The sequence below is a fragment of the Dipodomys merriami genome, unplaced genomic scaffold (assembly GCF_024711535.1).
Source record: "Dipodomys merriami isolate MVZ:Mamm:240054 unplaced genomic scaffold, mDipMer1.0.p SCAF_22, whole genome shotgun sequence".
NCBI classification, from domain to species: domain Eukaryota; kingdom Metazoa; phylum Chordata; class Mammalia; order Rodentia; family Heteromyidae; genus Dipodomys; species Dipodomys merriami.
The window spans coordinates 23,120,410-23,144,091 of NW_027203604.1; the positions used below are offsets into that span (position 1 = coordinate 23,120,410).

At 37.8% G+C, this 23,682-nt stretch overlaps 1 protein-coding gene across 4 annotated transcripts in view; it reads left to right on the forward strand.

The window, feature by feature from the left end:
- The window catches only part of Aopep (aminopeptidase O (putative)), a 342,923-nt gene that overhangs the window by 26,809 nt on the left and 292,432 nt on the right, over nucleotides 1–23,682 (forward strand). For 3 of the 4 annotated variants that reach the window (XM_070033698.1, XM_070033700.1, XM_070033699.1), the window contains exons 2-3: nucleotides 974–1,934; nucleotides 18,291–18,457. In XM_070033698.1, the coding sequence (XP_069889799.1) occupies nucleotides 1,135–1,934; nucleotides 18,291–18,457 (967 nt within the window). In that variant the 5' untranslated portion in view covers nucleotides 974–1,134. The remainder of the gene's footprint in view (nucleotides 1–973; nucleotides 1,935–18,290; nucleotides 18,458–23,682) is intronic. The other variant, XM_070033701.1, reaches the window with a different exon arrangement.

Genomic DNA, 23,682 nt, shown 5'->3' on the forward strand with positions numbered 1-23,682 from the left:
TCAGGTTTTAATTTCTTTTCTCTTGCCATATCTTTTTTATTTTTGCTAAGAGAAAAGAAAGGAACAGCATAAACTTTTTTTAAAATCAGGAGCTGAAATAATTTCAAATACTTTTTCTTTTAGCTGTATTGCTATTGTGTAATAAGAATACATTTGATTCAGAACATTTATGAAGAACTTGTACATTTTATTACAACATCTGTTTCTACATTTTAATCTCTTTCCTTCCTTTTATAGGTATTTGCATACTTTTTTTTCCAAATGAGAAGACCTTTTGTTTGCCACAAGAAGGCTATTATCCAGAATGTTAATGGATTTTCAGCTATTAAGATGTAATGATATACCTTGAGTATTTAACTATAAATTTGAAAAATCTCCATGAACAATCTCAAAGGAATACTTAGAATGCACTCTTGGTAAATTGGCTCATTTTTCCCGTAATTTACTAGAAGTGCTGATATGAGAGCAATGGTAATGTGAAAAGTACATTAATCCCTGGAGTTACATTGTATGTATTAAATTATTACTCTCAAAGAATAAAATGTATGAGTCCATTTAGCCCTCATTCACACTTGTTACTTAGAATCACAGTAGAGAAACAATCGCTTATCTTTGATGTACAAAATTAGAAATGATACATTTAATATCTTTTGAAACAAGAGGCACAATGATGCTAGGTTACAATTTTGCATAACAATTATGTTCTTCCAAAACAAGGACTATTCTAGTTAGGAGCATGCTTTTTCTAGCTTTGTGGAAGTCTGTTTCATTCCACTGGTAATTGAAATATTTTTAGAATTCCATAGTACAGCTTTTTTTCATGTCAGTCAAAAAGATTAGTGTGCCTTTTAGCCATGGGTGTCTCCTGCATGGGGGATGATTAAGGATGGTAGTAGTAAACAGTAGCTGCAGTTGCAGGAGCACTAGGATTGTATTTGGAATTTTATCTAATTGTATTTTTTTTCTTTGCCAGGGGAATGAAAGTTATGGAATCCTAATTTGTGACATCATCAGGTTTTGTTTTTTGTTTTTGTTTTTGTTTTTTTGTAAGCAGACATTTATAATTCTCGAAGAATAAATCAAATAGGAAGCCCCATCTACGATTTCAGCGAAACTCTTTAAAGAATCAACTACATGATGGACATAAAGCTGGACCCTTCCCGAGATGATCTGCCTCTCATGGCCAACACCAACCACATACTTGTGAAACATTATGTGCTAGATTTAGATGTGGATTTTGAATGTCAAGTCATTGAGGGCACCATAGTGCTTTTCTTTGAGGATGGAAACAGACTGAAGCAATGGAGTCGATCCTGTAAGGAAACCTGCCAAATGGAGTCAAGTGAAGCCTGCACAATAAGGACACCTGAACCCTGCCATATTCCTGTGACAAATGCAAGGTCTTCTTCATCTAAAATGGGATATAATAATTTTGCAATCTGTGGTAAAGGTGATAAAGATATTTCTGATAAAGATGGTAACCATGACAACCAGGAACAGGCTTCTGGGATCTCTATCTCAAAGTATTCCTGTGACACAGAGAATCATGGGAGAGAGGAATTTTTGCTAGTGTTGGACTGCTGTGATTTATCTGTGTTAAAGGTCGAGGAGGTGGATGTTGCTGCTGTGCCAGGTATTGAAAAATTTACAAGGTCTCCCAAGCTCACGGTTATTTCTGAGGAGCTCAGGAATGAGATGGTTCATGAGCTTGTGACTCTGCCTGCAGATCATTGGAGGGAGCAGTTAGATTATTTTGCTCGCTGCAGCCAGGCTCCTAGCTGTGGGGAACTCATCTTTGACACTGACACTTGGAGTTTACGGATCAGGAAGACAGGAGCTCAGACAGCTACTGACTTTCCTCATGCCATCAGGATATGGTATAAAACCAAACCCGAGGGGCGATCAGTTACTTGGACCTCAGACCAGTGTGGCAGGTAGGTTATCTGAGTGCTCCACAGCCCCACTAAATCTTATACTTCAAGGATGCTTTCAGATAAGGGGCAAAGTCTATGGAGATGCTCCTGTTTATTCTGTGGCATTATCCAGATAACCTCAAATGCTTAGGCCCTCAGAAAGGAAGATAAATTCCTAGGCATGCTGTACCTTTAATAGGATTACCTACTGTAAGTCAGGATGAAAAGATTACTTGATTAAGCTCCTGTTTTTTGAGTTAGTAGATTGAAAAGCAAGTTTAATGATGAAATTCTGAGCCTGGTTCTTGATAGAGATCACTGCTAGTGATTTCCAGTTTTATTGATGGGAGTGATATGTCTTTGAGCAAATACTTTCTTTAAATTCATAGCCCCCTTGAGAGAATAAATGGCTGTGAAGTTGGATAGGTATGAAACAAGGCGAAGTGCTTTCAAATAAGGTCAGCTCTGCTTTGTTACTGTACCTGTATCCTAGTGGATACAGTTATTATATAAACGCAAAGCTCCTAAGAGATCTGTTTCTGAGGAGTGAAATGATTCGTCCTGCTGAGACTGCACACTGCTTTCTTCGGCATATGGTCCCAGGAAGACCCCACTATTCACTGTGTATAGAAGTTGAGACATTGTTTTCCAGGGGAGCCACTTGTCCTCTTTGTATTGTTTTGCTTCAAATAGCTGTCCCGTTTCGTAGAATTTGAGAATTTCTAAATTAAACTGTATTGGTTCTTTATTATTTAATCTACTTATTTGTAACAATGTGCTACAAGTCACTGCTGTAATAATTATAGAGCTTGGCTGGGAGAAAATGTTGATCTTTGCTAGCTGCCTTTGAGCTTTGTTTGTAGCATTGGACTCCTTTAATTGAAGCCATGGTCTCTGGTAATTGCTTATGTCTCCTCTCTTCCTTAACCCATCCCTGAAAAATCTGTTAAGAGTATTTTTTTGGTTGTTGTTTGTGTTAAGCATAACTTTTACACTGAGCTCTAATTATCTCATTCTTTGCCTCTAATCTTATCTCTTGTTCTGGTTTCCAGCCCTCTCAGAGTGAGTTCTTTTTCTCTTTTTCTGCTAGAGTTTGAGGCAGCCTTTGGGAAGTTGCAGGGTTGGTATAAACTTCCATCTGTACAAAAGCATAGTACTTTATTTCTAGAATAATTTATTGAATGTTCTTTGAAGACTGAGGAAAAGAAACAGGTGTTCTTATTGTATCTTTTAAATTATTAAAAATAAGATTTGCAATAAGATTTAACCATGTAATGTCTCTGGATATTTAATTAGGAAATTGTAGTTTTATACTCCCAGACATTTTATTTCTGAACTAGAATAATGGGGGGGAGGCAGTATTCAGAAGCAATATTAATGGTTCAAACATGATTTTCTCTCCTCTAAGTGCCTACTACAAAGAAATACATTAAATTTCTGAATTAAATTACATGTAAATGTATTGAGTAGAAATGACAAATGCTCGTTCTATAAAGAAACTAAAAAAGTTCTTGAGCACAGTTTGCTCCTCCGAAGATTGACATTATGGACTTGATATGTCTTTTTCAGATGGTTCAATAAAATGCCTGAACACAAAAGAAGTTGATATTTGACTCTTGGAAATTTGTGATATATTAGTGTTTCAGTGTCATTTATACAGTGTTAAGTGGGTAATAAATGCTAACTTAAAAAGAATCCTAGAAAGATGTTTTCTTCCCTCTCTCCCACCCTTTTCTGGTGAGGAACAGCGTTTATTATAGTTAAGATAATCTTCCGTAATGGCCAGAGAGTTTTGCTAAGCTCCCCTGTGTACTTAACAATAACTCTAGGGCTGGGAAGTTGTCTCAGTGGAAGAGTGCTTGCCTCGCATGCCTGAGGCCTTAGGTTCAATTCCTCAGCACCACATAAGCAGAAAAAGCTGGAAGTAGTGCTATGGCTCAAGTGGTAGAGCACTAGCCTTGAGCTGAAGAGCTGAGGGACAGCACGCAGGCCCGGAGTTCAGGCCCACAACTGACCAAAAAAAGAAAAAAGAAAAAAAGAAAAACTCTAAGCATGTACAGGTAACTGAGTAGATATTTTAAGAACTTTAAAGATTATGTCCCTTAGTAATGTGAGTGAAAAGTAAATTGTCAGATATGTGATAATTTGTGACTATCATTGTGTGAAAATTAAAATTTCATAATTGTGTGAAAAATTTAATTAGAGCTTATTTTCTATATGGTACAGAGTCTGTACTTATGACAAGTGAAATAGCTATTATTTATTTACCCTTGAATGGAACAATACTAATGTAAATTTATGGCCTGAGTGGGAAGCTTTTTATCTCCATTTATGGGTAGGAAAATTAAATAAAGTGACAGGAAGTTCCCAGAAAAATCTATGGCTTAATTGTGCAACTTTTCATTATTACCATAGCATCTATTGTATACAAAGTTTTCAAGGACATTTAAAAATTAATGAATTATACTAGCTTTCAATAAATTCTTAATTTAAAAGTGGAGTTAGATATAAATTCAAGGAAACCTTGAAACTAATCTTTCAAATTCCATTAGTGTTTTTTCTTTATCCTACCCTCACCCTACTGCAATAAAGAATAAAACTTAGGTATGTTTTGATAATAAATAATTGTTTAGAAGGTCAGATGATCCCAGGATGAAGTACAAAATGTGACACAGTCTGATTATTCTAGATGTATTAACATCCTCTCTGAAGAAAAGGTGAGAGAAAAGGTGCTGTCCTAAATAGCTTTGTTTTTGTCTTCCTTTTACGGTACTGGGAATCAAAGCCAGAGCCTGGCACATGCTGAGTAAGCATTCTGTCACTGAGCAACACTCCTAAGATGACCTAAGTAAACTTTATGATTGCCTGGTGTCTAAGACTACAGGTAAAAGGAAATGTGTATAAGTATTACAGTGTGGTTAATAAAATTGTTTCTCATGGAGATACAGGTTAACAATTCTGATGTGTGTGTGCTAGCATTGAGCAATTAAGTAAATAGATGGTAGAAAGTTTAAACCAGGCTTCTCACTGCTGAAGTGTGGAGTTACAAATAAGCAAGGGGGTATAAGTTAGAATGACATATTATATTAAGATTTGAAGATATTACTGTGAATTTGTGTTTAACTCAATATAAATATGAATTTCATGTAGAAATAACTACAGGTATGTGTGTTTCCAAGGGCCAGTATATATACCTACATATATACACACGTATATGTGTGCATATATGCGAATATTACTTGTCAGCTGGCAGGTGTAGAAACAGTGAGCACACAAGCCCTCAGATCATAATTTCTATTACCATTCTCCAATAAAAGGAACAATGGTCTCTTAGAGAAATGGCTACAATGGGGGCAAGAATACACAAAGTGAGCCTGGGCCATCTTAAAGTATCATTCAAACAGCAGCCAAAACCCACAATGGCGTATGCTTGGGGAGGGTAGGCAAATGAAAAAGCATTTGATAGTCAAAGCTGAGTAACAAAATACATAAAGTAGCATTGAATGATAACCCAAAGTATAAAGTAAATATTCAGGAATCAAAACTGATAAATCCCTCGATAAATAACCAGGTGTGGAAAAATAGATAAGTCCATGTACAGAAGTGTTCCAAATATATAATATATATTAATTATATAATATAATATAATATAACATAAATGATACAGTAATAATATACTGTCCTTGAGAAGGGATATGGAATGTGAACTATACATGAATCCTAAATAATGTGGTATGGAAAAAAAAGAACTTTTATGCTGAGGAAGTTTGACAGTTCTACCTCAGCACAATGGTCAAGTTCAAAAACAAGGACACAGGATGACCCATTGCAACAATGAGACTCACAAGACACTGTTGGAAATGAACTTTATAACTTGGAGGGGGGGGAGGGGCTGGAGGAGGTGGGAGAGAAAAGGGATAGTAGGAGAAATACAAAGGACGGGGTAACAATGCTCGATAAGAAATGTACTCATTACCTTACTCATGTAACTGTAGCCCCTCTGTACGGGGGCTTTACAGCATCTTTACAATAAAATTTTTAGAAAAGATAAATAATAGAGAAAAGTCATGCTGAAAGTATGAATCCTTAGTATGTTATGATTTTTTTTTAATGATGTCTCTAGTCTTTTCCCCAAATTCACTTGAATTCTGAGAAAATCATCAACAAAAGATTAGCTGAGGGACCCTTGACTCAATGCTTTGATCAATTGAAATGTTTAAGGTCATAAATAAACAAGAAGTGCCTAGGCAACTGTCAAAGATAAGAGGGGCTTGTCATATTACCCAGGAGAAATACGGTAGCTGGGCCCAACTACCTGTAGTCCCTGCAATTGAGAGTCTGAGGCAGGAGGAGGCTAGCTTGAAGCCAACCTATGCTACATTAGGGTCTCTCTGTCTGTCTGTCTGCCTATCTATCTATCTATCTATCTATCTATCTATCTATCTATCTATCTATCTATCTATCTACCTCTATCTGGTGTCAGTAACCAAGAAAGAATATGAAGTACAGATAAGAAAATCTGAATAAAGTATGCATGCACATTTCAATAATTGTGGCATATGTAAGGTGGTATTAGGGAGAAGGTTTGGGGTATATGAGAACTTTGTTTTTTTTTTAATTTAAAAACATTCTCAAATGCTTTAAAATTCCTATTTGTAAGATCTGCCCTCCCACTTTTACCAAGTGGAGAAGAATTGAGAATTAAATTATTCTTCTAAATTTTTTTCTCCTTATTATTCTAGTTCTAAAGTGAACTGAAATTTGGAAGAAAGACCCGACAGTTACCTGTCTTAGCTTAGCCCCTTTGGGGTTAAGCCAGCTCTTGAGCGTAAGTGTCCTCTTCAGATGCTGGACTCTGGGTGACTTTTTTTTTTTTTTTTTTTTTTGTCAGTCGTGGGGCTTGAACTCTGGGCCTGGGCACTGTCCTTAGCTCTTCAGCTCAAGGCTCTACCACTTGAGCCACAGTGCCACTTCTGGTTTTCTGGTGGTTAATTGGAGATGAGTCTCCTGGACTTTCCTTCCCGAGCTGGCTTTGAACTGTGATCCTCAGATATCAGCCTCCTGAGTAGTAGCTAGGATTACAGGTGTGAGCCACCGTTGCCTGGCTTAGGTGACATTTAAGAGTGATGGATGGAGGGAACACATATATGACAATTGAATAAACATGTTTCTTGTAGAAGATGCTTACTTTTATATGCTGTATACATGTGTGTGTCCTTTAAAAATATTTTGATGACTTCAGCAATCAGCCCAAGCATGTATAAAGGTACTCTTGAAAAGCTAGAAAAGAGAAGGACTTAATATCTTTTTGACTGTAGATCCTCTATATGGTCAAGGGGGAAAATTATAGAGATTTTTATTTGAAATTTGTACAGTTTCTTCCTTGGTCTTGCATTTATTTATTTTTTCCTACTGAATAAAATGTCATTTATAATCCATGCATTCCTCTGGTAACCCATTCCCTCTTCCCTTAGGATTAAGATGATAGTTGGGGAAGTAGCCAACTGGTATGGGAATCTGGGCTTAGCTGATGACATCACTGAATGAGAATTGAATGCAGGGGAAATTTGGTTCAATATAGGAAATTTATTCTTAAATGTATTTGAATTGCTATTCAAGATAAGAACACTAACTGGAAAAAATAATACTGTTAAATAATACACTGTTAAGTTTGATGTTAAAATTTTAGCTTTTTTGGAACAGTGTGATGGTTCTTTGTTCTGGATAAGACCATGATGAAGTTGACAAAATACTATTTATTGGTGCCAGTACTGGGGTTTGATTCAAGGCCTCATTCTCTTGTTTGGCTTTTTCACTGAAGGTTGGTACTCTACCACTTGAGCCACACCTCAACACCTGGCTTTTTAATGGTTAATTGGAGATAAGGAGCTCATGGACTTTTCTTTCTGGACTGGCTTTGAACCCTGATCCTCAGATCTCAGCCTCCTGAGTAGTTGATATTATAGTCATGAGCCACCAGCACCCAGCCAAAACACTGCTTTTTTTCTAGTGTGTTAACTGCTTAGGTGTTGAACCAAGAAAGAAAGCTGTGTGCTTTTGGAATATTTTTTTTTTTTTTTGGTCGGTCGTGGAGCCTAACTCTGGGCCTGAACGCTGTCCCTCTTCAGCTCAAGGCTAGCACTCTACCACTTGTGCCACAGCGCCACGCCCAGCTTTTTCTGCTTATGTGGTGCTGAGGAATTGAACCCAGGGCCTCATGCATACAAGGCAAGTGCTCTACAACTGAGCCACCTTCCCAGCCCCTTATAGAATATTTTTAATTAGATATCAAAACCATATGACACATGTGCCTACTGCCTCATCACTGAATTAGGTCCATTGTTTTATATCTCACTATTATAAAGGAAAGGTTTTTTTGTTTGTTCTTTTCTTTGGTTCATTTATTGGCAGTACTGGAGATTAAATTGGGAGCCTCACACTTGAGAGGTAGGTGCTTTACTACTGACCCATACCTCCAGCCCCTTTGTTGTGTTGGTTATTTTCAAAGTAGGGTTTCATGCTATTCTTGTGCTGGCTTGGGCTGCAATCTTCTTACCTATGTTGCTGAGGATGACTGGTACATGTCACTATGTCCAGTCATTGTGCTTCTCATGTAGCTGGATAATAGGCATACACCACCACTACCACCACCACCACACCTAACCATTGATTGAGGTGGAATCCCAAGAACATTTTGTCCAAGCTGGCCTCAAATCATGATCCCTCAAACTTCTAGCTTATCAAATAGCTAGGATTACAAACTGGAGCCACCATTACTGGCTAAAGGAAAATTGTTTTGGTTTGTTTCTTTTTGTTTATTTGTTTTTATGCCAGTCTGGAACTTGAATTCAGGGCCTGGGTGCCATCCCTGAGGGGTTTTTTGGGGGGGTCAAAGCTAGTGCTCTACTACTTGAGCCAAAGCTCAAATCCATTTCTAGATTATTGGTGATTAATTAGAGATGAGAGTCTCATAGACTTCCCTGCCTATGCTGGCTTGATTCTTAGATTTCAGCCTCCTGAGTAGCCAGGACTACAGGTCTGAGCCACTGGAACCTGGATTTAAAGGAAAAATTTAAAATAGAAAGAATAGCAGATGATCTCACAGAAGAGATTTTAGTTCTTAAAAAATTAACATTTCTAGGACAAGGGGGGATGGCTCAAATGGTGAAACACAAATGGAGGCCCCGAGTTTAGTCCTGAATACAATTTTTTTTTCTGCAATTAGTATGCTTTTTCCTCTCATACTTATTTCAAGACACCAATACAAAATTCATGTGGTTAGTTCTATGATATCACCCTATGACTGCAAAGAAGCCAATAATGTGCAAAAAGCTTCACATTTTAGCTTCCTTCTTCCACAAACCACTTCCTAGGATCTCAATTGAAATACGAAGGGAGCAAAAATAACCATGGACTGGAACAGGTAACCAAAATGAGCAACCAAACAAAAAGTGAAGAGCCAGACATCAGCAGAAAAAAATAACAGCAGACTGTATAATGAAGATGGCATAGGTAGAGAAGAACTGGAAATTGAGAGCCAAGAGATTTGAATCATATTTTCATCTATGCTGCTAACTAGCTGAGTAAGTTTATACCAGTTGTTTTATATCTTGGAGCTTAATATCCTTGTATAAATTGAAAAGATTCCATTAAAGCATCTTAACATGATTTCTGCACATATTACTTTGTATTTATGAGGGAGTTCCAGGAGAAAAATACTGTCTTTGCTTTTATTACCAGTTTGCCTTTTCATACAAAGACAAAACAAACAAACAAAAAACCTAACTCCTTGATAAAATTCACCTTGGTGAATTTGTGACTGAGACTCTTTCAGTCCTGTCCATTCCATGCAACCTTCTATTTGGAACTTCTATCTCATCTGTTGATGAACTGTGATTTTCATAATGGAGTCATGAAATGGAGTGATAGTAAAAAAAAAAAAAGTGTGTATGTGGGGAGAATATGAATCACAATCAATAGAATTACAGTTGTAATCCTAGTTCTTGGTTTTTGTGACACAATAAAGCAGAGGTTTGCTCACTATATTGGAGACTGTAACCTGGTTTAATGAGAACCTGGTATGGCCCCTGCAGGCTCATCATCTACCCACTTCTGGCAGAGTGCTCACCAGTCACTGAACTGTGACCATCGAAGGTCTGAAAAGAGTAACGATGGAAAGTAGTGGAATTTACAGCCTTTTAAAAATAGGGGGAAAAAACACACCCAAAATCCTTTTTCCAGACTCCGGAAAGGCAAATATATATAGTAGTCAACTGAAGAGATAAAATACATGGTTCTAGTCAGTGCTCTACAAATTATTATTAATGGATGACTCAAGATGACTGGATATCCACATGTAGAAGACTGAAACTAGACCCCATATTTCACCCTGTATAAAAATCAACTCAGCCGCGTGCCGGTGGCTCATGCCTGTAATCCTAGCTACTGAGGAGGCTGAGAGCTGAGGATCGAAGTTTAAAGCCAGCCTGGGCAGGAAAGTTCATGAGACACTAGAAAACTGGAAGTGGCGCTGTGGCTCAAGTGGTAGAGCTCTTGCCTTGAGCTGAAGAACACAGGGACAGCGCCCAAGCCCAGAGTTCAAGCCCCATGACCGACCCAAAAAAAAAAAAAAATCAATTCAAAAGATCAAAGTCCTGAAATTTTGAAAGTACTGCAGTACTGGCAAAATACTTCAAAAAAAAAAAAAAAGCTTTCTGAGTAGGACTCCAGTTCTTGCGCAGGAAATAGAATCGACTAATGGGGTTTCATCAGATTGAAAACCTACTGCACAGCATATGAAAATACTACCCCATTGAAGAGAGAGCTCTCAGCACAGGAGAGATCTTTGTAAGCTGCACATCACAAATGGGTTTAACACTAAGCATCTGTAGAGAGCTAAAAAAAAAAAAAACACCAAAGGAACAAATAGCCAAATTAACAATTTGGCAAAAAAATACACACTTCTTGAGGAAGTACAAATGGTCAAATAAATATCTGATATCCTTGTCTATAAAGTAACTGTAAGCCAAAATGGTATTAAAATTCAATTTCATCCTAATCCAAATCACTATCATTAAAAAAAAATCAACAGCTAGATGCCATCCATGGCTTAAGCCTATAATCCTAGCTACTTGGAAGGAGAGGCAGAGATGAGGGAATTATAGTTTGAGGCTAGCCTGGGCAAAAAGTTCCCAAGACTACTTTGGTCAGTGGCTGGGTGTGGTGGTAAGCACCTGTTATCCCAGCTATGGGGGAGGAAGGAGGGTTCAGGGGAAGGTGGGTGCAATGGTATATGCCTTTTCCCAGTGACACAGGGAACAAAAGTAGGAGAATTACAGCTCAGAGTGCTCTTATATAAATGCAAGACTTCACCTTGAAAATAACCAATGGAAAGTAGGACTGAAGGCATAATTCAAGTGGTAGAATGCCTGCATAGTAAGCACAAGACCCTAAATTCAGTCCTCATTATACTCAAAACAAAAACAATAACAAAAAAAATACAAAGATAGGCAGGGTGGACCCCTTAAATATTGTTGTTGGGAATGTAAATTAATGCAGCCATTGTGGAAGTCAGTCTGGAGGTTTCTCCCACATAACCTCATCCTGCTATACTCCTGGGCATGCATCCTTAGAAACATGTCAGTGTAGTGGCGCTGTAGCTCAAGTGGTAGAGCGCTCGCCTTGAGCTGAAGTGTTCAGGGAAGTGCCAAAGCCCAGAGTTCAAGCCCCACGACTGACAAAAAAAAGAAACATTCAGTGTAAAAGTGATGTCTGCACACCCCTATTTATTACAGCACTGTTAACAATAGTCAAGATATGGAATCAGCCTAGGTATGCAGCAACTCTAAATGGATATGAAAATCTGGTATATAAACATAATGGAGTATTATTCAGCAATAAAAAAGAATGAACTTATGTCATTTGCAGGAAAATGGATGGAAGTTAAGCAAAATAAGCAAGACAGATATATTTCACATGTTTTCTTTCATATTTAGAGTCTGGATCCCCCAAAAAAGTGAATATGAAAGGGGAGGAGACCTGTGAGAAAAGTGAAAGGAGAGGGTATGAGGAGGGGGAGATATGACCAAGTACAGTATGGAAATAGAGTAATAAAAAACCCATTAAAATTGTAAAAGAAAGGGAAAGGGGAAATTTGAAGGACTTGGAAGGGTTGAATCTGATCAAAGTACGTTATATGCACATATGGAAATATCACACTGAAACCTTGTTAACTAAAATATGCCAATAAAATTTGAGGTGTGCACACGTGTACATGCACACACACACACACACACACACACACACACACACACACACAGGTGACTGAAGCACATCAGAGTTAATTGACTTTTTACCTTAGAAGGCTCATTAGTGTGTCTTGTTACTTTGACCACTCTTAAAACACAGATATAGGGACTGGGAAGTTGGCTTAGTGGTAGAGTGCTTGCCTCGCATGCATGAGGCCCTGGGTTTGATTCTTCAGCACCACATAAGCAGAAAAAAAGAAGCCGGAAGTAGAACTGTGGCTCAAGTGGTAGGGGCTAGCCTTGAGCCCCCAAGACCGAGCCCCCTACCCCCCCAAAAAAACACAGATAAGAACTAGAAGCTGAGTAAGAACTGATCTAATAGTTTTTTCCTCAGTTTTGGAGGTTCTTTAATGGCAACAAGCCATTGTTCTACCCTTCAACCCTTGTCTTCAGATTTTCTCTTTCTGATTTCCATTGTCCTCCCATTGCCACCACTATGCAGTTAACCTCCCCAAGAGGTCTCCCAGACAGGTAGTCTTCCTGGGCATGTGAGCCTAATAAGAGAACAATTTCCTTTGCATGCTAGAGAAAAGTCATTCAGACTGGAAATAATGAAATTATAGACATTAGAAATTTTCAGGCTGGCTCCTGAAATCCCATAAGCATTTTAGCAACATAGCCAAGGTGCAAGGCGCTGTGCATGTCGAATAAACACACAGTTACATTGATTTCAGTGATTACACATTGAGATACTTCAAAGCCTGATTATAAATGCACACTGATTTACCTCCCTTCTGAGTGAGGGGTCAAGGAACAAGGAACCAGCCTTCCATATACAGTAGTTCTCATTTGCATATGTGCATGATTACAGCCATCTTTACTCTTAAGTCTCTACATAGCGAATGTAATTACATGACTGTGTACCTAGCCTCCATCTGCTGGCAGGTGCCCCAAACTCCATTAGAGAATTTATCTAGAGGATAAAATGTTTATCACTGTTAAAGTATAGTTACTTACTTTAGGAGGTATGAGACATGCATGAGGCTACCAGATCATAAGAGTGAAAGGCCTTGGGTTATGAAGAGTCAAAGTCTGGCACTTGGTTTGAGTAGGGAGTAGTGTGTCTCAACTGAGAAAGAGGAAAATGCTAAAGAAGGTAGAAGTTTGGGGTAGGGGCATGTCTCAAGTAGAAAAGCAACTGCCCAGCAAGTGTGAGGCCCCGAGTTCAACCCTGATACTGCTAGAAAAGGGGGTAAGGGCTAGGAGAAAAAAATCTACTTTTAGAAAGGTGTGTCTAAAATCTCTTATCTATGAAAATAGTGTGAGAACATTCCAAAAAGTGAATGAGTCATATTAGACATGGTGTATTTATAGGTGTGGCTTTCCAGAATGATGGCTTGATCCATCTACATGTTCAGAGTTACAGGTCTAGATACCAAGTAGAAAACCAAAAAGAAAACACATTTTAAGGTTTAACATCATTGACAGCCTAGCCATGTAAAGAGAAAGGTAGGAAAAGAGACTTCTTATTAGGACATTGGAGTCCTTGAACACAAGTACCCCCTTTGTAGAAGAGTTCATGCTTAGAAATGGCAGGAAGAGCCTTTCAGAAGATGACAGAAAGATTAGGACAAAATGTCTAGAAATAGTGAGGGGCATGATACAGAACTGGGAAGGAAAGATGGGGACAATACTTGTCTTTTTGTTTTTGTTTTTTTGGTTGGTCATGGGACTTGAACTCTGGGCCTGGTGCTGTCCCTGAGCTCTTCAGCTCAAGGCTTGGGCTCTACCACTTGAGCCACAGTACCACTTCTGGTGTTCTGGTGGTTAATTGGAAATAAAAGTCTCATGGACTTTCCTTCCCTGGCTGGCTTTGAACCGTGATCCTCAGATGTCAGCCTCCTGAGTAGCTAGGATTACAGGTGTAAGCCCAGCTGACAATACGGTTTTAATCCAGTCAATTAAGAAATTCCCCTCCTGGTCTGTTGCTATCCTGACTTGGATCTGTATAGAGTGCCACTGTTTACTACTTCATAAAATCATAATTTCTAATTTTCTGAGTTCTGATTTTGATATGTCCCATTGTTGGATAGTATGCTTGGAATAGAAAACATAGCCTTCATGTCTACAAAGCTGTCCTTTGCTGTATGACATGTAAGTAAGCCCTTTATAAACAGACAGTACCCTTTGATTTCTCGTTTGTCTCATCCTGAGTTTCTGTTCTTGTTTAATAGCTTGCCACTTGAACCAGAAATTTTGGAGATTTTAGTATATCTTGCTACATAGCAAGTTACTAAAAAAAAATAGATTGAAAGAAAAACTAATAAATAATGATTGTCTCACATGGTTTCTGAGAGTGGGAATTCAAGAGCAGCTTGGCTGGGTGATCTGTCCTCAGAATCTTGTGAGGTTGCAGTCAAGCAGTCAGCTGGTCCAGCAGGCATCTCAAGGCTTGACTGGAGGTAGAAAATCCTCTTCCCCATTTACTTACATGGTTGTTGCAGGATCAGTTTTTCACTGTCTGTGGGCCAAAGTCTCCATTCCTCACTACTAGGCCTCCCCCTAGGTTGCCTGTGTATTATCACACATGGCTGGATTGCCTCAGAGCAAAAAGTAAGAAGGAGGGTGAGAGAAGAAAAAAATTAGGAAACTTTTTACACTCTTATCTCAGAAGTGACATCCACCACATTCATATCCTATTGGACACAGAGACCAACCCAGTACAGCATAGAAGGAACTGTACAATTAGAATGATGTGAGCAGCAGGAGGTCATTGGGGGACCAGCTTTGAAGCTGACTACCTCAAAGAAATTTTTTTTTTTTTTTGATGCCAATACTGGGGCTTGAACACAGGGTTTAAGCTCTGTCCCTTAGTTTTTTTTTTTCTTTCTTTTTTTTTTTTTTTTGCTCAAGGCTAGCATTCAACCACTTGAGTCACAGCTGCACTTGTAGATTTTGGTAGTTAAAGCTAAGAGTGTCACAGACTTTCCTGTCTGGGTGGCTTTGAACCCAATCGTCAGATCTCAGCCTCCTAAGTAGTTAGGAGTGCAGGTGTGAGCCGTTAACACCTGGCAAGATGTCTTCTTTTCCTTTTTCCCGTTCTCCACTTATTAAATCACTTACTAAATCCTTTGAATTCTGCCTCATAGGATCTCTTGAGTATGACCTCATCTCAAAGCTAATGGATTATGCAGGGAAGAACTAGGGAGGCTGATGGAGGAAGTCTTGGGACCCTATACCTAAGCCCATGGATATAGTACATAATGATATGCTGGCATGGCTCCAAACCAACACTGGAAGGAGAAAAAGAACAACATCTTGGCAAGCTTGTCATTTGACTGTGTAGAGGAGGAAAGCTTATCACACCAGAGTCACCCAAGGCAAATGAGGTGCTGCAAGCACACACACTTTCAGTAGTGTCCTAAGCACCAGAGTGTAGCATGCAATCAGTCCTTGTTCATGAGGCAGACATCTTAGGAGAACTCTAGAGCAAGGGCCTTTCACTTCCCTGTAAATATCATAAACAGATTGAACTCCACGAGTGTAGTAGATTGGAAATGGCTTCCTGGAGGTCTTCAATAAGAAAAATTGGAGATCTTTTCTGTTTCTGTGAGAAAGAAAACATCTTCCCTCAGCATCTTTCATTGTCATTTGGCCAATGGAAATTCCTGCCCTTTTCCTACTAATTCTTTTCCTTCTTGGGATTCTCTACACGATGGGATTTTTTTTTTAAATGATGCAATACCTACTAGATAGAATTTTCTGAATTAGAAATACCTTGATTCCACCAGAGAATAATTTGAGCTGCTATGGGATCCCTCCCTCCCTTTACCACCATCCCAGTGAGCATGCTGCTGTCCTTGTTAGGTCCTTGAACAGCCTAAGGCTGGGTAGTTAACTGAGGTTAAGTCAATTAGCCAAGGATCCATGGGGAACAGTGTAGACACTCAGAATTTGAAATTGATTGGTGGGAAGTCTGGGCCTTGTATGTAGTTTTTCTCTTTATTCATACATATATTAACTTGAGATACAGAGCCATAGACTTAGGACCAGAAGAGACAATAATTGTCATCTACCTCCTTCCCATTTAACCCCATTGTATCACGACACAGAGAGCTAAGTGGTTTCTCTCAAAGTTATTTAATAAGTTGGCAAGCCTGCTAGGACTAATGTATTCTGACTTTCTGATTTTCTTTCTCTGTCTCATAAAAAACTTGTGAAATATCATGACATATGTTTGTAGGATAAGTATACTGCAACTATGTTTATCTTAAGATCTACTTTCTGCTCTTGCTGTGATCTCTGGATCTTCAAGGAATTTTATTTCCCAGGCTCTCTTCTGCTGACTTCTAGCTAGGTTTGGCTGACAGGGAGCATTGGAGGAAGAGTTGAGAGCAGGAGCTGGTGAGAAACTCTCCTCGCTTCCTTTGGAAGTTTCAGTATAACAGTCTCCAATGTGATTCTAGCTCCTACTGCACAGTCCCCTTGTGATATTGGCTTCTGCCAGACCATCCCTGCCTCTGACCCAGTAACACTAACTAGCACCTTCAACCTTAGGCATCAAAGCTAACTTGTACTTATCTCTGGGTTGCCTGCTGTCAGCTCTCCTATGATTTGTATAATTTAAGTCCTGTATAAATCGATTTCTTGGCTCTCTTATCATTTTTATAATTAGTTCATATATAAATTACCTCTTTATTAAGACCAAGTGTTGGGCTGGGATGTAGCTCAGTGGCAAAGCACTTGCCTAGCAAGTGCAACGTCCTGGGTTCGATTCCAGTACCAAGAAAGAAAAGACAAAAAAAATAGTTTTTTAAAAAAAGACCCAGTGTTTTCTCTTTTCCTTACTGGACCCTGACTGATAGAGTAAAGCCATCACTCTTGTATTCTTGCATAATTCTTGAGTTATAATGTTAATGAAAAAAGGAAAAAGCAGCTGAACTACAATGGCTCAAGCCTGTAATCCTAGTGACTCAGGAGGCTGAAATCTGAGGAGCAAGATTCTAAGCCAGCCCTGGGAAAAGTCTGTGAGATGCTTATCTCCAGAAAACTGGAAATACAGATACTAACTCAGGTTTTACAGTGCCAGCCTTGAGTTAAAAGCTAAGGAAGAGTGCCAAGCCCTGTGTTCAAGCCCCAAGACTGGCACAAAAAGATGAAAAGCATTTTATCACAAGAAGTAACACTCATCTCCATTTCACTGATTAAAATGACATATTTGTAATTAACTCTGAAAAATAAAGAATAGAAACATATTCTTCAGATGTTTTTCTGAGGAATCAATCTGTGCTTTTTTACTCTGTGGTTCCAAAATAACGAATTCCTTTGATTTTGTGGGTCTTGTTCATTTGTCAACTGTGACAGTGATGGAAGGATTTTCTTGGTTGAGGAGAATATCTATCTATCTATCTATCTATCTATCTATCTATCTACCTACCTACCTAGATAAGTTGTGGCATAGTGAGACCTAAAGCTATGCAGTTGCTTTCGTACACTTGCTTTGGTAATTGTAACGTACTTGGCCTTCCCGTCACAAGCCTGGTTGTTGTGACCTGCAGTGCTGTTTGTATGCCAACCCCTGTTCTTGGCCTCCACACAAGGATTCCCACAAGGGTTCCATTTTAGAAGGTGGTTTCCAAGATTGGGGGTATCTGACCGCCAGCACTGGATTTGAGACCACCAGCTTGTTTTTCCAAACATTAATATCTCAATGATCTCCAAACATATTTTCTTTTCCAGAATACTTTCCAAAAAGTTTGTAAGAATGTCTCAAAACTTTTTTTTCTTTTGAAGACACAAGGGCCTAAGGGGAGGGGGCAAGGGTAATATAAATTATAACTTGGCAGACCAGTATTTAAAACTTGATCCAATTTTTTTCCTCTTTAAAAAAAACCTTAAAAAACACCTCTTTACATATTTAAGTAATTCATTTGGGAGAAATAACCGCTGGACTATTCACATAGCTAGCCCCTTGGCAGTCTTGCTTGAATATGCTTTGAAACCAGACAACGATAAAGCCTCAAATGTTTTCACTGAAAGTTCAACTTAACCTTCCCTACTATGGTGGTGAGAAAAGTGACAACTCATTTTAAAGATGCTCCTTCTTTGTGTCTTTGTCTTTCTTCTGCAGGCCATGTGTTTATACTATGGGATCTCCCATAAACAACAGGGCCCTTTTTCCATGCCAGGAGCCACCCGTTGCCATGTCAACATGGCAGGCTACAATTCGAGCAGCTGCATCTTTTGTTGTTTTAATGAGTGGAGAAAATTTTGCCAAACCAACCCTGCTTCAGGAAGGTACTGTACATGTGTTCTTTGCTTATTTATGTATTGCACACATGCTGGACCCAGGAACCCAATAAGCAGTGTTTTTCTAAACTTTAAAGAGCTGCTTTATTAGTTGAGTTGGAAATGAACATACTATAAAACATCCTGCCAGAGAAAACAAGCAGGGGATGAGGAGGGGCATTTGGGGATCTGGGCATGGAATTTAGAGTTCTTCATGCTAGAGTTATCAATTCATAGATTATTTTAGCAGTTAACTTTTACCTGATGGTTTGTGGGCCATAAGTGGGTGGTCTTGGGCGAAGACTTTCTAGTCAGGCAAGTGTGTCATGGAAATACCATTATGGTTGAATTATCTGTGGTTTGGTCATGGAGTCTATACTTGGTTGTTCACTATATTGAAAGATAGCACTCAAGCTGGCCAGCCCACTAGGGCTGTACTGGTAACGGATGTGTTCTGTACACATTTCCTACATGAAATTCTGAACCAAAAGTATATTAAGAAGGTAGAAGGCAAGTACTAATTATAATGAAGGTTTTATCTGTGGATTATATTCTTGTTAAATTCTTAACACTTTTGAGTGAGATCCGAAGTATATTGATAACAGGTAAAATTTTTCAGTTGAAGTATTTCCTCACTTAAAATATAGTGACTCCTTTTACATGTGTTATAGGAACTTTAAAATACACAGAAAAGTAAAAATAAGCTGGATGCCCATGGCTCATGCCTGTAATCCTAGCTACTCAGGAGGCTGAGATATGAGGATCTCGGTTCAAAGCCAGCCCAGGCAGAAAAGTCCGTGAGACTCTTATCTCCAATAAACCACTAGAAAACTGGAAGTGGTGCTGTGGCTCAAGTGGTAGAGTGCTCTCCTTGAGCTGAAGAGCTGAGAGACAGTGCCCAAGCCCAGAGTTCAAGCCCCACGACCGACCAAAAAGAAAAAACAAAAGCAAAAATAATGCTCCTATTTTGTTTCATTTCCCTCCTATATTAGGAGTTATTTAAAATTATCCTTGTAACATGCAACAGTGTTTATTCTGTTTTTTTTTCCTACACTCATGGCATATGTTGAACATATTTTAGGTTATTAACTATTTAAAAATATAATTTTAGGCTGGGTGCTGGTGGCTCATGCCTGTAATCTTAGCTACACAGGAGACTGAGATCTGAGGATAACAGTTCAAAGCCAGCCCGGGCAAGGAAAGTCTGTGAGACTCATATCTCCAATAAACCACTAGGAAACTGGAAGTGGTGCTGTGGCTCAAGTGGTAGAGCACTTGCCTTGAGCTGAAGAGCTGAGGGACAGCACCTAGGCCCAGAGTTCAAGCCCCACAACCAGCCAAAAAAAAAAAAAGTATATATATAATTTTAGGGTTACCATACTATTTTGTTGTGTGATTATATCAATTCATTTAACATTTCTTTATTGGTAAATATTTTGACTATTTGCAGGTTTCTTCTAGTTGTAAAGTTGTGTTAAGTTTCTGTGGAGACACTTTCTACTGAATCTGAAGTTCAAACATGTTTAAGGCAATCTTTACATAGTCTGTATTATTTTCCAGAAAGATTGTACTAACTTATATATCCATCAGTAATTACAAGGGTCTTTGTTTCTTGGAATTTTCCTTATCAGGCAGGAATCTTTATTTATTTTGGATTACTTTGGTTATCAGGGTGTTTCATGTTTCTTAGCCATTTTACCTTTTTATCTGTTCATTTCCTTTGCCAGTTTTTGACCTGAGGATACTGGTTTTCAAAAAGTTTGTCTGTTTTTGATTTGGTTGGCTCTTAAAAAAATGAAGATGTTAAACTCTTACCATATTTGAACATAGGTTTTTTTTTCTGAGTTAGTGTGCCTTTTCATTTTAGATGATGTTTCTGGTCAATAAAAGATTTAAATTTTTAGAAGATTAAAATTGATCAGATTTCTCTTGGAATCTTTGCTTAAAATTTACCTACTTTTAATATTTTATTATTTTAATATTTAGATATTTAATACTTCAAGCTTATATTTCATAATTTAACTCTCTACTTTCTGTAGTTTATTCTCAACAGGATTTATAAAGTAAGAACTAAATATTACCTTTTTCCCCCAACAAGAGAACCAACTACTTTAAGATAATTTATTGTATGTCTTCAGATTTGTGACATTGTCTTTATCTTATGTTAGATTTGCATAAGAATAAAAGTCTTGAAGCAACATTTATTTGATTCTTAAACTACACAGAGAACAAAGCAAACAATACATGTAAAAATTTTATTTTTAAAAATAGCTCATTTACAATACAGTTTCCTTGTTATTCCTATTTCCAAGCTACCAACAGTTCTCTGCCTAAGGCAACCAAGGTTACCATTTTCATTTGTATGTTTGCCTCTTTTGTTGCATAAATTTATGCATATTTTTACATTGAACTTTCCTCTTTAGAACAAATTTATTTTATGGATATTTCATATAAGAACATAAACAGCTTCCTTAATATTTGAAAGACAAATGTGTTTCATAAACGGACGTTTCACAATTTAGTTAGCTCTGGACCTCACTCCCTATTAAGTAAATAAAATAAAATCTGAATTTGAGCTCATTATCTCTGTATATTGCTTTTGTATTATATCTTCAAGGAATTACTATTATTCTTTTACATTTTATTCCATTTCATATCGTATTTGTAATAAGCATTTAGACCTTCATTTTTGAGTTTAAGAAAAGGCTTTTTTTTTTTTTTCTAGAAGAGTGAATTTAAGGTATTTTTTCTGAATCCCTTACATTGGCTTTCACTAATCTTCACTTACAAAGAATTCTTGAGGAAGTATATACTTGTATTAATTATTTAATTCATTCATTTAAGACAAGTTCGTACTACATTAGCCCTACATGGCCTTGAACTCATGATTCTTTTGCCTCAGCCTTCAGAGTGCTGGGATTGTATATGGGTGCTACCATGTCCAGCTGATATAAATTTAAGTCACTTTCTTTAATAACTATAAATGTTATGACAATCAGCTCTAATTTAGTATCTCTGAAGGGAAATTTGATATGAGGGCTTAAAAAATTATTTTCAAGGGCTTGGAAGGTGGCTCAGTGGTAGAGTGCTTGCCTCGCATGCATGAATCCCTGGGTGTGATTCCTGAGCACCACATAAACAGAAAAAGCCAGAAGGGGTGCTGTGGCCCAGTGGTAGAGTTCTAGCCTTGAGCTGAAGAACTGCCCAGGCCCAGAGTTCAAGCCCCATGACTGACAAAAAATATATATTTTTTCAAGTAGTCTGCTCTTGATGCATTGGATATGCATACTTTTTAAAAATTATGTAATTCAGGACTTTACAACAAATCTAGATGTGATGTCTTTCAGTCAGCTTGGCTACAGTATAATTTATATAGTTAGTAAATGCATTTAAAATGAGATTTGACATATATAATCTATATAATTAACACTATTAATTAAGATATAGAACATTTCTATATCTTTCTATACTTCCTTATTCTTTTCAGTCACCACTGATCTAATTTCAGTCCCTCTAGATTAGTTTTTCTTCTTCTAAAACTTGACAAAGATGAAATAATTTAGTATATACTCTTTTGTGTCTGCTTTGTTTTACCTGGCATGATGTTTGTGAGATTCATCCACATTACTGCAGGTTATCTATGTCATATTCTTCTTTCAAAAAATTGGTGAATAGTGGATCATTATATGAATAAGACCACAGTTTATCTACTTACCTATTTGTAGGCATTTGAATTGTTTTGACTATTTTGAAAAACATGCCATGAACACTTATGTATAAGACTTTTTGTAGATCTGGTTTTCATTTATCTTGGGTAAATACCTAAGAATGGAATTACTAGATCATATGATAAAATATAGGTTTAAATGTCTAAACTTAACCTTGTAGTGTGATATCTGCCAAACCATATCCAAAGTGGTTTTTTTCATTTTATATTCCTACAAGTAATGTAGACAGGTCTATTGTTGCTCATGTTTGTAAGCACTTAGCAGTGTCAGTCCTTTGAATTTGAGTCTTCCAACTAAGTTTGAAATAATTATCTTATTTTGGTTTTTGATTTTCATTTCTCTGATAACTAATGATGTTGAGTACTTTTTCATGTACTTATTGAATATTCTTATATTTTCCTTTGAGCAACATCTCTTTTAAATAATTTGTTTTTGATGTGGGCCCTTTTAGATACCAATGGATATCCCTAAAGAATGTAAGAATGCTTTATATAATACTCTAGATACATATATTACAAATAAATACTTCCACTCTGTGTGGCTTGCCTATCTATCGATCGATCGATCGATCGATCGATCGATCGATCGATCGATCGATCTATTTTTGTCGGTCGTGGGCCTGGGCTGAACTCCGGGTCTGGGCACTGTCCCTCAGCTCTTCAGCTCAAGGCTAGTGCTCTACCACTTGAGCTACAGTGCCACTTCCAGCTTTTCTGCTTATGTGGTGCTGAGGAATCAAACCCAGGACCTCATATATGCAAGACAAGCACTCTAACTCTGAGCCACCCTCTCAGCCACCCTTTTTATTTTTTATTTAATTGTGTGTGTGTGTGTGTGTGTGTGTGTGTGTGTGTGTGTGTGTGTGTGTGTGTGTGTGTGTGTGTGTGTGTGTTTACAGTGCTGGGGATCAAACCTAGGGCTTTGTTATATGCTTGGCCCTCTACCAATGAGCTACATCCTATGCCTTAATTATTCTGTATACCACTGAGTGTAGTGACATTTTTTGTTCTTTACTAATTCCATTAGAGTTAAATTATGATATGGTAACATTTCAATCCTTCATTTTAGAAAATCTTGGTTGTTTCATTATCTGATATACATGTGTTTCAGTCTGCTATCTTCTTGTAATTTTTTACTACTATTATTTGATAGAAATGATATCTTCTTGTACCATAGTGATAGTGTCAGTTTCTTTCACTGTTTTTAGTTTTCATAGTAAATTACCTTCCAAGGCTTAGTCACCCTCTGAATATTTAAAATGACAACCTCTTTTACATTTATTCTGCAGTATTTTCCCCACAGTGTCCATGGCTTCCCCGTCTGGTGTGCCAGCCTATAGGAGAAAGTGGGTCAATTTCCCTTAGCTCCATTCACTGTCCATGTACGTGCTAAGCCCCTCCTGAGTTCAATAGTTGGGAGATTTGCTGATTCACAGCTCCTTTAGCCAAGCTTAGTTGGCAATTATTTAGTTAAGTTCTGCGGGACTCACATGGGATCTTCCTCTGT